Genomic DNA, 15244 nt, shown 5'->3' with positions numbered 1-15244 from the left:
CAGAGTGAACACCTGACCGTTGTCATCCTGAGTGACTCTAGGTCTTCTGTACTCCGAGTGGTTTCTTGTATGGTCGAATGACTTTATCTTGGTCGAGTGAAATATGGGGTATCTGAGTGGGGTAACTGGTCGAGTGGATTGCACTCCATGGTTACTTCAGTCGGTATCTCTTGCTATACTTTGAATGTCCTTGATTCTAGGGTAGTGACCTTGGGTATGGGGTACAGATCAGGCCTATGACCCTACCCTAGGTCCATAGCATAGTCATTAGCCCCCGAATGGATTAAGGTCCGAGTGAAAAGAGAGTTGAAGTTGATCTTGTATTGAGTCTTATGCTTCATAGGCATTCTTACTGATTTCGAGAATCATGCTGAAACTTCGACTTCATTTCAGTCGCCTTGATCGATTTACATGTCGTCAAGTGAACTTACACTGGCAGTCTTCGCGTGTTGATATGGTGCGAAATCTTCGGCGCGATTGGTTCCTGCGGTTTCGGGATCTCACGTGATTCAAAACTTTGGGGAAGCGCGCGAGACGCAGCGCGCCGCAGTAAATGGGATGGATAGACAGGGGCGCCTCGATTCTTGTGCCACCTTTTTCGCCATGTATCGGGCGCACGACTGTTGCGAGATTTTACAGGATTGCTCGGGCCCATGCATCAGCCACTCGGAAGTAGGCTCATAAAAGGCGTTGAGGCCGATGCATTTGCACAGTGCGCCCCATTCCCCTTCCTCTTCCTCTGCTTCTCCACTGCGTCCTCCTCCACTCTCGACACCGCCGTCCCGCCCGTGCGCAGTCCGCCACAATGGTCAAGGACAAGACGGCGGTCCTGGAGCGCGTGAAGAAGGCGACAGCGACAGTGAAGGGCAAGAAGATGAGTCGGGGTCGTCGCCGAGGTCCGAATTGCCGCCTGGCTGGATCTAGGGGGACTGGATTCAGACCATGCTCCGGAAAGAAGATCTGGAGGATCTGGCCGCCACGGACTTGATCATTGACGAGTCTTAGAGACTGCCGGGGGACGAGATCGAGCCTCGGCCACGGGAGGGTGAGTGCGTCCTCCTCGCAACCCATGTCGACCGTGGTTTCTCTCTGCCTCCGTATCCTTTCTTCCGAGGTTTCTTGAACTTTTTCGGTCCCCAACTTCACCATTTCTCTCCCAACACTATCACATACCTTGCTGCATATGTTTCTCTGTGCGAAAACTTCTTGGGTTGTAGACCGCACTGGGGTCTATTCAAACATATCTTTACTTGTCATTCCCAATCTGTGAAGAAGGCGAATCCGACTGATGAGAGGACACACGTGATTCGAATGTGCGGGGGTTTAGGGATTCAGATGAGGGTTAGGAGTACTTTCCCCCCTATGATGCTTCCCGAGTCGGTTAGGGGGTGGCAGTCGACCTGGTTCTACTGCCAAGACATTCTGACTCCCAGTCAGTCGATCGGTCTTCCTCCCTTCACCCTAGATCGAGTCCAGCAACCTTCTTCATTGATCATGTCTGTAGCGGAGAAAGTAGAGGTGAACATGCTAGTCAAGCGGGTAGTCCAATTGGTCTGTGAGGGCGTGACTGGCATGGATTTACTGGAAGTGTTTCTCAGTCGACGCATCCAGCCACTCCAAGCTTGCGATCATCCAATGTAGATGTATTCGGGCTCCAATGACACCGCTCGGGTCCACCCAGAGGAGATCGCCGATGAGATGGTGGCCCAGTGGCTGAAGGGCATTACTGGAAACAAAGACAACCCCAGGGGGTCTAGAAGAGTTGTCCCTATCAACGCCGAAAGTCAGTCGGACAAGGTCTGATCCTTATTACCGAGTGTCTTTTCATTCTGACTTGCAACCGTCTTTGAATCCGACTAATGTTTGTTTAGCTTCTTGCTTTGCAGATTTATACTGAGATGTACTCGATGCCGAACGGGGAGCAAGCCCAGGAGGGAGCGGAGAGCGCGGACAAGAGTACCGACTGGCAATCCCCCGACGATGACGACGATGAAGAGAGTGATGAGTTGGATGATGAAGAAGAGGTCGACTCACCACCCCGCACAGAGCGCCGATCCAAATAGTCTCACGATCATGCAGGTGGGTGCAACAAGGCGGCTCCTCCAAGCACACAAGTGCATAAACGCACTCAGACTTCGACTCTGAAGCCGTATGAAAAGGTCGCCAAGCAGCCCAAGGTTGTCCCTTCGAAGCCTCGAAAGACCTTGCCCAGGGTCAATATGGACGTTCTCGTCGCTTCTTCGTAAGTGTTTTGTCTTTCTGTATTTTACTGTCGACTCATACTTCTGCTTGACCAAGTGAGTTTTGAATCTTTTAGTGTTGCAACTTCTGGGACCTACATGGACATTGACAAGGCTCAAGATGATGAAGAAACTGAAGACGGGGCTACTTCCAAAGAGGGTAAGATTCTTCAATCTTGTGCTTATTTTGTCGGTTGGACTGTCGATCGACTGAGCTCATATGGCTAAATTTTGTGCAGCCCCACAAGACATCATTGAACTTCCAAACGGCGAAGAAGAAGTGCCTCAGAAGAATACGGGAAGGAGCGGCAGGACTTCAAGCAGGAGAACGCTTGTCAGCCAGGTGCTTCAGTCGACATCAGCACCGGAAACAGTGGTCCAGCGATCTGGAGATCCAATTCGGGCCTCTGTTTCTTTTGCCAATCCTGTGTCGACTGACCGTCGTTCAGCGTCGATTGCTCAAGTCCCTGCTTTGTTCGCGCAACTCCATGCCTCAGATCCTGTGATTGCTCCGACTGCTCTACCAACACCGCTCTTTGCTGCTCATCATACCCCAGATGACCCGGTGGGTGCTGCCAAGGAAGCCATACTCCAAGCAGGCTTTATGATGGAGCAGATGAAGGTGGTGCATGAGGCTAGCAAGGCTGCCTATAATGCCAGCTCTGCTCTGCAAATTAATGTCAAGGTTAGTTGATTTCCGACTAATCTTTCAGTTTGATTTTTGCCCTACTATGATATGTTAGTTGTAAGCTGCTAATTCATTATCCGTAAGATGTCCATGGATGAGAGTTTTGGAACCATTTATGTGCATCTATCATGGGTCTGCACTTTACATCCATTCACCCACTGGGTGTTTTAAATTTTTGCTGAATAGTTCTTCCACTTGAGTTGACCAAGTTGAGTTGAGTGTATCTCTGAACCAGTGGGGGCACGCAAAGTGCACCCACTGGGTGTAGTCCCCGAGAACGCCGTCAAATGTTTGATTTGGCGGGGGTCTTTGTTGAATGTCTCTTCATAGTTTTTTCACTCGGCGGAATAATTGAACCGAGTGGGATCCAGACCAGTGGGGGCACGCAGAGTGCACCCACTGGGTGTAGTCCCCGAGACCGCGGTCGACTGCGGGCAGTTGGTCGGGGTATGAGAATCTCTTTTTTTATATACATACTCGTGCTAGGAAGACCATGCCGAGTGGTAAACTGGACCAGTGGGGGCATGCCAAGTGCACCCATTGGGTGTAGTCCCGGGACTACTATTGAATGTTTGATTCGGTAGTAGTTTTAGAACACTTTTTGCTGTGATTAACTTTTGTTTCTGTTGACTGACGCGTCTTATTTGCTGACCGTAGAAATCTTGTGAGCTTGGGGCCCAATTTGCTGAGTTGGAGAAGAAGCAGATCAGCCTCAACCTTGATCTGGAGCTGGCCAAGAAGAATCTTCAGAAGGCCAAGGATGATGCTGCTGCTATGGGAGGTAATAACTCGCCGACTGTCCACCTTACAGTTTTCCCTTTTAGTCTTTTGAACCGAGTGACTCCACTCGAACAGATGTGCATAGTGAAAATCGTCAACTCCAAGCTCGTCTGAAGAATGTTATTTCTTTAGTCAAAATTAAGCGGGCTCTGGAGCAGAAGGACCTTGACCTTGTTGCAGCACAGAGGGAGGCGCGAGAGAAACTTGCCGATAAGAAGCTGGCTTCAGTCAGCAAGTTAGAAGAGGAAAATGTCCAAATGAAGACTGCTGCTACCAAAGCCAACAAAGAAGTTGCGAAGCTGAAGAAGGACAAGGAGACCCTGTCCGACAAGGTTGGAGATCTCACTCAAAAGAAGGGTGAACTGGAGGCTTATCTGGGAAGACTCGGTGAGAAGATGCTCCTGAAGCTTGAAGGTACTTTCTCTTGTCCGACTGATTTGCTACTGTTGACTCATCATATAACTGCCGACTCGCCATTTTTCCGGGTGTGCAGAATTCTATCAAGACTTCGAGGCAGATAATGGGCGGATCAAGACGTATCTAGACCCCATAAACTCTCCCATCAAGGATGAAGTTGCGATGAACATGTTGCGCTTGGAGTCTTGTCTTGACAGTGTTGTGGATTACCTTGCTCGTCTGAAAGCGGCGGCGTCACGGATTGACATAGAGCTCTGGCCTCAAGTGGAGTTCTAGAATGATCTCGAGTCCCTGATGACTCGACTCAAAGAAATCCCTGGTCGAGTGCAAGAGTGGAAGAAGTCGTCTGCTCGCTGTGGCGCCGATGTGGATCTGTCCTTGGTCCGAGTCCATTGCAAGGAGGTCAAAGAAGACAAGCTGGCGGCTCTCAAGGTTGCCAACACCAAGAAGCTCCAATTCTAGTCCTTCATGGAGACCTTCATCGATGCTGCCACTCGCATTGCAGACAGCATCGACCTTGACACCTTCGTCGAGCCAGCAAGCCCTTCACTTGTCGAGTGAACAAACTTTATGCCTCACCTTTATTTGCCTCGGAATGCCGAGTGATTTTGTAACCATTAAACTCTTTCAAGCCTGATGCATGAGTGCTTCCGCCCATGGTTCTGAACTTTGTTGGGATTATCTGAACTTGGTTTTTCCTTGAATATGGTGGCTTTGCCTTTACCACTTTTAGATCTTTTTAAATTCCGAGTGGAACTTGACTTCTCAATCGGAGCGGACGTTGTACTTGTGACACAACTCCGACAACGTGCTCGAGTGGCACCTCGTCATCCTTGCGGATCAGGATGGAGCGGACGTTGTACTTGTGATGCAGCTCAGAGGATCTTTGTGACTTAGGCGAGCACGGGGTCGCAGCTAGGCCTTTGAATGGGAGGATTGCTCTCCACTCGAAATAGTTTTTTAACTTAGGCGAGTACGAGGTCGCAACTAAGACCAACTGAAAATGCTCCCAGGGGCCAACTGACTCAGCCAGGCTCTGGCAGAACCCTCAAGCATCAAAGGGAGGTGTTTCATGGCCACCTCATCGTCACCACCACCAATGTGCAAAGCCACTCGGTAATCTTCCAACCAAGTGTCAGGCTTCTACTCTCCGGTGAACTTACTTACACCCGTCGCCAACCTGAAGTTGTGAGGGATCTCAGCGGCTCGGATGGCTCTTCCGAAGCACTCGGGGCCGGAAACGTGCACTCTGCTTCCACTAGGCCGATCTCTATCCAACCCTTCTCTGTATGCTTTGTTCCTGTCGACCAAACCTTGTACAAGGATTGACCTTGCGTCGAACCCAGACTCTCTTGGGTCGACTCGAATTCTGCGGTCATTACCATACGGGCGCCTGTCGTCATACCGCCGGGGCGCGTATGACCCGTCCCTCGAAGTGGGCGAAGGTGCTCAACGGTGGTTGTCATGGGCATACTCACGATCAAACTCTCCACGAGCTCTTCCCAGGTGCCGATCTCGACGGCGATCATGATCTTCATGTAGCAAAGGCGACCCAGGACTGTGTGCCGACTGAACTGTATCTGCCCTCACCTGACCTGCTGTGGATCCTGTTGCGCGACTGAGAAACAACGGAGTTTTGCTCTCCTGTTGCCCGGAGCAACGCTCGGATCTGCTCCAAACCTCTTCCAGCTTCTGAACGGGATGGCTGAATAGACTCTGCTATACGTGCAGCAGCTGTAAGATTCTGGATCAGAGTGCGGTATACCTGGGGTTCAGGCGGAAACAATTGTCGTTGTCGTCGACTGGACTCGGGGATCAGTCGACGGGCGCATTAGTCAAGAGAATGCTGGAGGTTCTCCAGACGCGCGCGCTCAGCCAACGTGGTCAGGCGCGCAGCCTCCAAGGCCCGAGCCTCGGCAGCCTCCCCCACGATGGGGGTTTGGAGCGCATCCACGTTGCGGCGGTGCAACTCTTCCCTCTGCGGTGAATTGAGAGGTTGGGGGTCGTACTCATCGTGGTCGTACGACGGGCCGTCACCGTCGTCGTTGTCGCCGTTGCGGCGAAACCCGGATGGGCTGCGATGGGAGTCAACCATGAGAACTTCTGCTGCGGGGTCGCTGCTCCTGCGCTTGAAAAGAGTATCCGCAGAGCCAGTTAACGGGTCGACTAGTCCACACAGAAATTCGTCGGGCTCGATCGCCACGACTTGAGGGGTGGCCGTCTGGCGGGCCACCGCATGCTTTACCCACCGCTGGAGCCGCGACCGAACGGATCGCTTGCGGCGGCGTCCAGCGGAGTGAGCGGATGATGCGAGGGCCGACCGATACGGAGTCGATGGCTGTCATAGAAGAACGCCGCAGGCACTCGCGCTGAAATGCGACGCCCCGCGGATCGGAAGAGCCTCGACATCGAGGGGGGCTTCTTAGAGCCAGGCAGAGTCGTCAGTGACGAAAGTGAGCGCGCCGAGTCGAAACTCGCGGCCCACGACCAAACCACCGCTGGAAACCATGTTGATGAAGATCGGAAAAAATGCAACCTCACCGGAAGTTGCCAAGACGCTTTGCCCCACGGTGGGCGCCAACTGTCGTGGTACTAAGTCTGACAGTAAGAGTAGGGGTACGTATGAGGAGGCAAGGCCCTGGCTATGGCGAGATTGTACACACGAGTTTACGAGTTCAGCCCCCTCTCGAAGGAGGTAAAAGCCCTACGTCTCGGTGCCCTGAGGCGGTCGACTGGAATATGGGTGTGTGTGTGTTACAAGGGGTGCGAACCCTTATCCCAGAGGAGGGGGGTGGCTTTTATAGAGTGCGCCAGGACTCCAGCCGTCTCCCGTTACAGGGTCCGATGTACATTAAGACAGGGTGTTATTGGTAACGCCAGCTGTAAAGTGCTATTAATGATCTTTAAGACTACAGAGTGAACGCCTGACCATTGCCATCCTGAGTGACTCTAGGTCTTCTGTACTCCGAGTGGTTTCTTGTAGGTCAAATTCTTGGTCGAGTGAAATTGGGGGTATCCGAGTGGGGTAACTGGTCGAGTGGATTGTACTCCATGGTTACTTTAGTCGGTATCTCTTACTATACTTTGAATGTTATCAAGTGAAATTGGGGGTATCCGAGTGGGGTAACTGGTCGAGTGGATTGTACTCCATGGTTACTTTAGTCGGTATCTCTTATTATACTTTGAATGTTCTTGATTCTAGGATAGTGACCTTAGATAGGGCGTATAGGTCAGGCCTATGACCCTGTCCTAGGTCCATAGCATCGTCAAGAGGTGTGCATGAAGGCCCCGATCTATCAATTGGAAGTTGTAATTTTCACATCTCAGGGCACTAGGTGGTGGCGGCGGTGGTGTAGCACCAAACGTACGCAGCCCCCAACCTCAAAGGCAGTCTTAGCTTTATTGCAACTCTGTCGACGGAATACTCGATGGAATGTGATTCCTTTCCTTCAAAAATCATTACAGCGTGAGACCTTTTTGGTGCCTAACTTTGCCAACTCAGAACAAGAATCAGCATTACAACCGCTCTCAGCCAACTTGTTAAAGCAGGGGGCTGATTTTACGAACGGCATACACATTAGATACTACACATCACTGAAAAGAATGGGGCAGGAAACCGGAAGGTGATCGGCTGCCATCAGTATAAACAAAAGAAACAACTTGTGCAAAATTGCTTGCACAACCGTTGCATAGCTTCTCGAATGGTGAAAGTTGGGATTGTTGGATTCTCCATTCCCAACGGCAATGCACCAGTGGCAGTGACTAATCTGACTGAAGAAAGAGCGAAGACCTACTCTATATAAGAGCTTTGACACCAAGTTGATGGCACGAAGATGTATCTCGATATTCACTTCCTTAGATGGAAGCTAGTCACTGTTGGGCAACACCAGGTACGGCCGAGGCTCACATTCTATTTGAATCAATAGACGACATTTTCCAAAATGAGAGAAAAGACAAGCAGTAACCAGGAGCGATTCAGCACAGCAAGCGAAGTAACACTGGAAGAAGCGCTCAGGTATACATGCATAGTTACATTCTGTATGACCAACCACGACATATATATCTCACTGTGCTCGATACTCTCAACTTGCTCGACTGGACAAGGGGCCAGTGAAATTTAGGACAACAATATGCATGGGAGAATACTCTCAGGCAGATCAGAGGAAGGAGAACACACGAAGAGCACAGAGCAGCGAGCAAGCAAGCCATACAGGATGGATCATCACCTCCCGGCCACAAGACCACTGAACACTTGGCTGTTCCCACCCAGCGTCGCCTCCCACTCGATGGACGACAGCAGTATCTGCGACAGGGTGATCACTGCCTGCTTCATGTCCGGCCGTAGAACAGGATCTTCATCAGCGCATTGTTTCGCGAGCATAGCCATCTTTACAAGGGAAAGATAATTTAGAGCGCTGAGAGCGACAGATTTAGATTTGAAGCAAAGGTGATGTGAAATGTGCAGGCAAAAGGCTATCTAGTGTTGTTTAGTGGCTAACTGGACATACCTGGTATATGCAGTCATGAGGATACAGATCCATCAGATTAGGGTCAATACAGTCTTTCAAGCTCCCCACACATGCTGGATCGTGACAATTCCTTAGTGCAGTCAACATCTGCCCAGTCAAACCAAAGCAGCTCAGATCTTTTGGATTCAAAGTGTAAAAAGAAGTCGACGAAATACCATGTAAACCTTGGATAACGAGATAATTCCAAACCCACAAGCTGTAGATTCGATGACTGCTTGTGTACAAGTTAGAGAACTTACAACTGATGCCAAGGAACGCCTTTCAGAGTTTGAACTTGCACCAACTGTGTCTGCCTTTGTAATCGCCTCCTTTCCAGATATTAACTCAAAAAGTACTACCCCGAAAGCATAAACATCGCATTTCGCAGTTGCCAGGCCGTCCCGCAGGTATCTACAAGAACAACGAAATATGGCAGATATCAAAACTACAGTCAATTTATTTTTTCTTAAACCAGAGCCAGCCGACCAGCAAGGCGTGCTTACTCCGGGGCCAAATAACCAAAAGTACCCACAACTTTGGTAACGGAAGCCTCTGCATCATTGGACCTTACTCCCAGTTTTGCAAGACCAAAATCTGAAATCTACAGACACAGAGAATGTCATTCTGTGTCAGTCTATAAACTGGTATAACTGATGCAAGAAAAATCTATAAACTGGTATAACTGATGCAAGAAAAATGTGAAATCAACAATTAACCTTCGCTCTGAAAGAACCATCGAGCAAGATGTTACTTGATTTGATGTCTCTATGAACATAATGATCTTTTGTGTGCTCATGAATGTACTCCAGTCCTCTAGCAGCATCAAGAGCAATTTGGACCCTATAAATCCAAGAAAGTGGTGTGTAACCTGGAAGATTAAATAACATAAATCAATAATGATAACTGTGTGCGAAAAAGTATAAATAAGGCTACAAAAACAAATTAGCAGTAAAAATCAAGCTAAACAGCCCTCAAGCAGTAAGCTTGCAGAAGTTATTTGAAGGTAAAATACAATGTCAAAGGTGCTGGAACCAGTACATGTGAAAGTTTGCACAGTTAAACGCCAAAGGTAGGGGTTACACATTGGTAAATTTATAAATACCTTATGAAGAAGTCACAATATCTAAGGTTAACTAACCTTACATAAAACAAGTACCAGATAACAGTATACCTTTGCTTTGAGGATCATGAAGATGGTTTTTGAGTGAACCTTTTTGAGAGTACTCATAAACCAGGAACAGCTCGTCCTTGCTTGCTGCATAGCCAATCAACTCTACCTTTGACAAAACATGGGTCACAAATTAAAGTTAAAACATAACAAGATATTTAATATATAACCTAGATTGAGCATTTTGTGAGAACTGTAAAATGACATACCAGACTAGCATGATGAACCTTACAAAGAACTTTCATCTCTACTATGAATTCTTTAGTATTAGTTGATGTCATTCTCTTTATCGCGACCTCCTGTAAATATCATTTGTTATTGGCAAGGTATGTCATAGGACCAGTATTCCATAAAAATGGTCAGCTTCGAGCCTCGGATCCCAGACCTGATCTCGAAGAACCCCATAGTAGACAGAGCCATATGTACCATGTCCCAGCAGATTTGCATCAGAAAAAAGATCGGTCGATGCAAGTATTTCTTCATATGTAAACACAATAGGCTTTTCCCTATCAAACACGTCTACTACCATACCTGCGATAGAGATAAACTGATTAGTCAGAATAGCTTATGTATGGTAGGAACAAAAGGAAAATAAAAGTAATCTAAATTAGCCCGTGCTAGCAATAGCTTGTCATGCCAAGTTATTAAAATGGTATTAATTGTGAACTTCTATCCCAACATTCTAGTTTTTTGGGATCTTATTTGGACAGAGTACTTGGGCACAGATGCTCATTTGTATTTGGTTACTTGAAGCCATGCGTGACTGAACAGGTAATGAAAGTTGTGTGCTTGCCTAACTACTGTAGGACAGGTCGCACATGATGCAAATAAAAACCCTGACACAGATGTTCTACGAAGTCCCTCGGGTTAACACGACTCCATCAGGGACTTGAGTTGCACGTCACTACATTACCAATAGTATTCTGTCACTCATAAAATACCACTTATATAAACTATCTTCCATTTAGTGTCACCAAATATATCCACACGATATGAACTTTGTGAAACCCATATTCCGGAAGTGTTATAATGATGAGAGTCCAAGTATGGTTAACAGAAGGTGTGCTGACCTTTTGGAACATTGATATGATTATCCCCACTACCCTTTCTTGACTGCTTCTCATTGCCAAATTGGCAGCAGAAATATCTTCCAGAACCATAACAAAAACTACCACTCTTAAGTAGTTGAAAATTATGAGGCATAGGCTGGTTTGGACTCTTTCTCTGGTTATTTGAACCTTGGTGATTGTAGTGGAATGATTTGCACATCAGAAGTGCAAGGAGAGCAATAGCAATCAAAGCAAGTGCAACTCCCATGCCCCCAATAACCCATCCATAAGGGAATTTTGCTGAATGATGATCTGATATTTCTGCAGTTGTACGTCATAGAATACTTGGTTAGTTTTATTACAATAAGAAAAATGTTGATCAGAATACTCCTAGTTACCAAATTTTACATTTTTAACTTGCATAATTTTTTTGACATTCAATACTAGAAGAGAACTATAGCAGTCTTATAATGACATGAATAATGTGCTGAAGAAGAAAGATCAACTATATGAGGGCACAAATATTGCAAATGAACATCAATACTAACATAGATTCAGAAATATCGAAATAAGCTACTCAAAACATTAAGGAATGAATTACATTAAGTACCTGGCAAAGTATTTTGAGTGGGTGCTGGTGCAGGAACGGGGGCAGAAGACATTGCAGCATAAGGCTGGCCAGGAACTGCACGTTATATACACTAATAATTAAGTAAAAACAGATTGAAGCAGATATTTTCCATGATAAAATTAATTAAAAATTTCCTCAAAATTGCATTACACTGTAGAGGAGAGGAAGGTAAATTCATTACATCTGTAATCTGATACTTGCCTTTTGTAAAAGTTGTTTCCACTGAACAGAAAAAATTGATCACACGATTTTTGTTACACGGAAAATAACTCAGAAATAAAATCACCATTGTACATCTTTTATGCAGCATATGTAGAAGACAATGTTTGTGATCATGTGACTTTTATGATTCCACGGAAGTCCGGTCCTACATACCTAGTTTTCTTTATAGTGAAATAACAAAGAACAGTAAGAAAGTTGATGATACCAAATATGACCGTAATTATTTCAAGATGAGGAAAATAATACTACTAAATGTATATAACAGTAAATAAACTTAAGTCCGCAAAATTAGAAAAATAAGTGGGAGACATATGCTGGCTGAAAACGTCGATATTGCCTCGTACAATTCAAGGTCAACATCGCGTTCCTAGACCTTCTTAAGTTCCTATTAGAATGGATCTAATCATCTAAAGAAGGAAATCAACTGTGCACGCCCAGTTCTAGCTGTTCTATTTGACCTCGCTAAAGAACACACAAGTGTATAGAATATTTTCACTGTCAGAAATATCAGTTTTGGCACAAAACAATCTAACTTCTTCATGAAACAGTTGACAATTCAGCGCAGACACAAGATATATGCAGCCTCTGTTCGCACGCACAGACTCATAATCGAAAGAATCGGAAAACCTTAGCGATCAATTAATTAGAGAAACATGCTTGCAACTACTACACGACAACCCGACAGAAGTTAAAGGAACTGTAAATATGTCAAAGATCACTGAACATTGGCTCACCCGAGTTGAGTGGGATGTAGTACACCTTCCCCGTGGTGATGGGGTCGGGGCCGGGCATGCCGTTGGCGGCCTCGATGGCGTCCATGCTTGCCCCAAACCTACTCGACAGCGATTCCACAGTGTCGCCGTCGGCGCCAACGTAGCTGAGAAGGTAATTCCAGGGGCCGGACGAGCAGCCGCAGATCAGGTGGAGCGCCACCACAGCGCCGGGGCGCGGCGGCCGCTGAAGCGCCCCACCCGGCGGCGGAACGGCGAGGCCAGCGTACGCCGCGGCCGCCACTTGGGCCGCGGTGGCGTTGAGGGGCACCGCGAAGGGGACAGTGTAGGTGGTGTTGGCGAGGTAAGTGCGGGAGGCGAGGCACGAGCAGTTCTTGCGCACGAAGGCGTAGCCCGGGCTGGCGGCGGGGTCGGAGGTGAGGTCGGCGGGCGAGGCGTCGAACATGGACTGGAGCACGCTGGCGTTGCCGGCCGCCCGGAAGGCGAGGAATGCCGTGCAGACGCGGGACAGCTCGGAGCAGCCGAGCGGCGACGAGGTGGCGTTCCCGGGGGCGGTATCGATGGCGGCGGCCCCGCCGGAGCAGGCGAGGGCCAGGAGGAGGAGGAGGCGGCGGGTAGGCATTGGGGCCGGCTGGCTAGGGTTGGGGACTCGAGGTGGAGAAATGGTGGTGGTGGGGCTGGGGCATGGAGGTGGCAGTGGCGAGCAGAGCTCTGGATGCTTCGCGTGGTCGGGTCACCAACGCGCACTTTGCGGGGCGGCGTTGTAGCAAGAGGACACGGGAGAGGAAGAGAAGCAAGCGTGGTCGCGGCGGGTAGATCACTGTTTTTCTGCGAAATGGCCCGTAATGCCCCCACTTCACGAGCTACATAACGGATTATTTTTACGGGGTTTCACGGACTGGTTGACGTGAACCATTAGTATTAAGGCCTCATTTGGTAGAAGTGTATTTGAGAGGATTGGGGTGGTGGGGATTTGAGGGGATTTGGTGAATCCTCTCCTTCCACTCAATCCTCCCAAATCCCTTTGAAACCCCCAAACCTCTGTAACTACAATTCCCTTCATATGAAAAACTTATTTGGTAGGCAGGGATTGCCAAATTTAGATAAGATAGTGCAAACATCTAAAAATGCTATCTTTACAAGAAAACATTGTATTAAGATCTTGCTACAGAATAGAAAGGTATATCACAGTAACAACATGATTTCTCAGAACAGCATGACTTGGGGGAGGGGAGGGGAGGGGCGACGACGACTTACGCCGGAGGAGATCGCCAGCATCGAGCGGCGCGACGTCTTGGGGAGGAGTCGGCGGCGGCGTCTCGGGTCGGGCAGCGGCGTGAGTCGAGCGACCAAATCCTCGAGGGGGGCCTCGAGGGTTCTGAAGCGCGTGGGAGGAAGTGGGTCGAAGGGGGATTGAGGGGATTTGGCCCATGTAACCTCGCCTATCAAACGGGCCCTCGGGGTTTTCCGCGGGTTCTGGGCCACGCGAGGAATATCGGCTTGAATCCCCCCCCCCCAAACCACGCGTACCAAACGAGGCCTAAGGATTGGGGGGGGGGGAGGAAGGGCCCACACCCCCTGAAAATCAAGGGGGGCAGAGAGATTAGTTAGAAGGATTCCCTATAAACGGTTGTAATCGTCCGTGCGTCTAGTATTTTTTTCCATTTCACCATCTCTGCCATTAAGGTAGATTTGCTAAACTCAGACCATCTCCAACGCACACGTTAAAACGCCCGGAAACATCTGGACCAACCAAGGCGCGTACATTTGCCTCAAAATCGTGAAGCGTACGCACATCAGGAGGAGGTATGCGGGCGTCCGACGCCGCCAGGGACACACACGACACTTCGGTCCCACCCAAAAACACCTCCCATGCACGGGCCCTCTCTCATGACATTGCACCTCCGCTTCCCGCGCCGCATTCATGGCGGCCCATAGCAAACACGGCCGGTCAGTGGAGATGGCATTGAAATGGCATGCCGCCTGAGAGCATCGCCCGTGTCATGTCCCGGTCTTCGCGAATGTTCAATGTCGAAGAAACGTGACTGGATTGGACGGAACGGCTATCTACCGCATACAAACTGGTTGCCCGTCCGTTGGAGACGCTTTCAATGATGAATCAAGTCCGAAGAACTTGAACTATGAAAATTTGGTCATATTCGATATTCTATGCAACTCCATCACCCCAACCAACAGGCCCGACAAGATTGAAGGAATTGTCCGAAATGCACTTCAAGCCGTCTCGATAGGAATTCGTTTTGACCTGTCAGACTTATTCATTTGGAACTTGGCATATGTTGTTGAGGCCCCTCAAGCCCCGAAACCTTGTGCGCCATGGGTTCAGTATGCTATTGAGCAGATTACTGGGAAGCAATACTTTTGCCCTATATCCCGAAGTCTTACATCCCTCCTGTTCGCGATACTCTTCGAATTATCAACGACAATGGCAAAGACAAAGTTCATGATGTTTCTTAAGGGGATGCTCCAGCTAATGTAGTGAAGGTTAAATAGGCTGTTGTTGAAGTCCCGAAGGATGAAAATCCATCGATGTATGAGATATTCCTTCGAACTCAACAAACTTTGGAGAAGCATATCAAGCTGGGTCGAAAGAAGAAGGTTCGTATGATGATCAAAATAATCTATTGCACAATTATGATCGTTGAGCGTTGCTTTTGGCAAAGGAAGATAAGAATCACACCTGGACTCTTTTTCAGAAGCATTACACTCGAGACAAGCTCCATGCCAAGGGCATCGAGAAAGATTATGACTATCTAGACATGTTTGATGTTCCGCACTTGCGAAGACAAACT

The 15244-nt window shown here is 48.4% G+C and overlaps 1 protein-coding gene across 2 annotated transcripts; it reads right to left on the bottom strand.

Moving 5' to 3' along the window:
• Positions 1 to 8038: 8038 nt before the first annotated feature.
• LOC123070652 (lysM domain receptor-like kinase 3) lies at positions 8039 to 13224 on the bottom strand. Of its 2 annotated transcripts, XM_044493941.1 has the most exons (11): positions 12438 to 13221; positions 11461 to 11535; positions 10872 to 11171; positions 10187 to 10332; positions 10011 to 10100; positions 9805 to 9910; positions 9350 to 9501; positions 9137 to 9234; positions 8894 to 9044; positions 8634 to 8741; positions 8039 to 8512 (listed from the first exon to the last, which is right to left on the bottom strand). In XM_044493941.1, the coding sequence occupies exons 1-11, from the start codon at positions 13054 to 13056 to the stop codon at positions 8348 to 8350; spliced, it is 2010 nt and encodes a 669-aa protein (XP_044349876.1). In that variant the 5' UTR covers positions 13057 to 13221; the 3' UTR covers positions 8039 to 8347. The 2 variants fall into 2 exon arrangements, with proteins under 2 accessions (XP_044349876.1, XP_044349877.1); XM_044493942.1 differs by lacking the exon at positions 10872 to 11171 and having other exon boundaries at positions 12438 to 13224.
• Positions 13225 to 15244: the final 2020 nt, after the last annotated feature.

This window comes from Triticum aestivum, chromosome 3B, assembly GCF_018294505.1.
Source record: "Triticum aestivum cultivar Chinese Spring chromosome 3B, IWGSC CS RefSeq v2.1, whole genome shotgun sequence".
Classification (NCBI taxonomy): domain Eukaryota; kingdom Viridiplantae; phylum Streptophyta; class Magnoliopsida; order Poales; family Poaceae; genus Triticum; species Triticum aestivum.
Note: the sequence above shows the minus strand (reverse complement) of the source record. Positions and strands in the feature narration are given on the sequence as shown.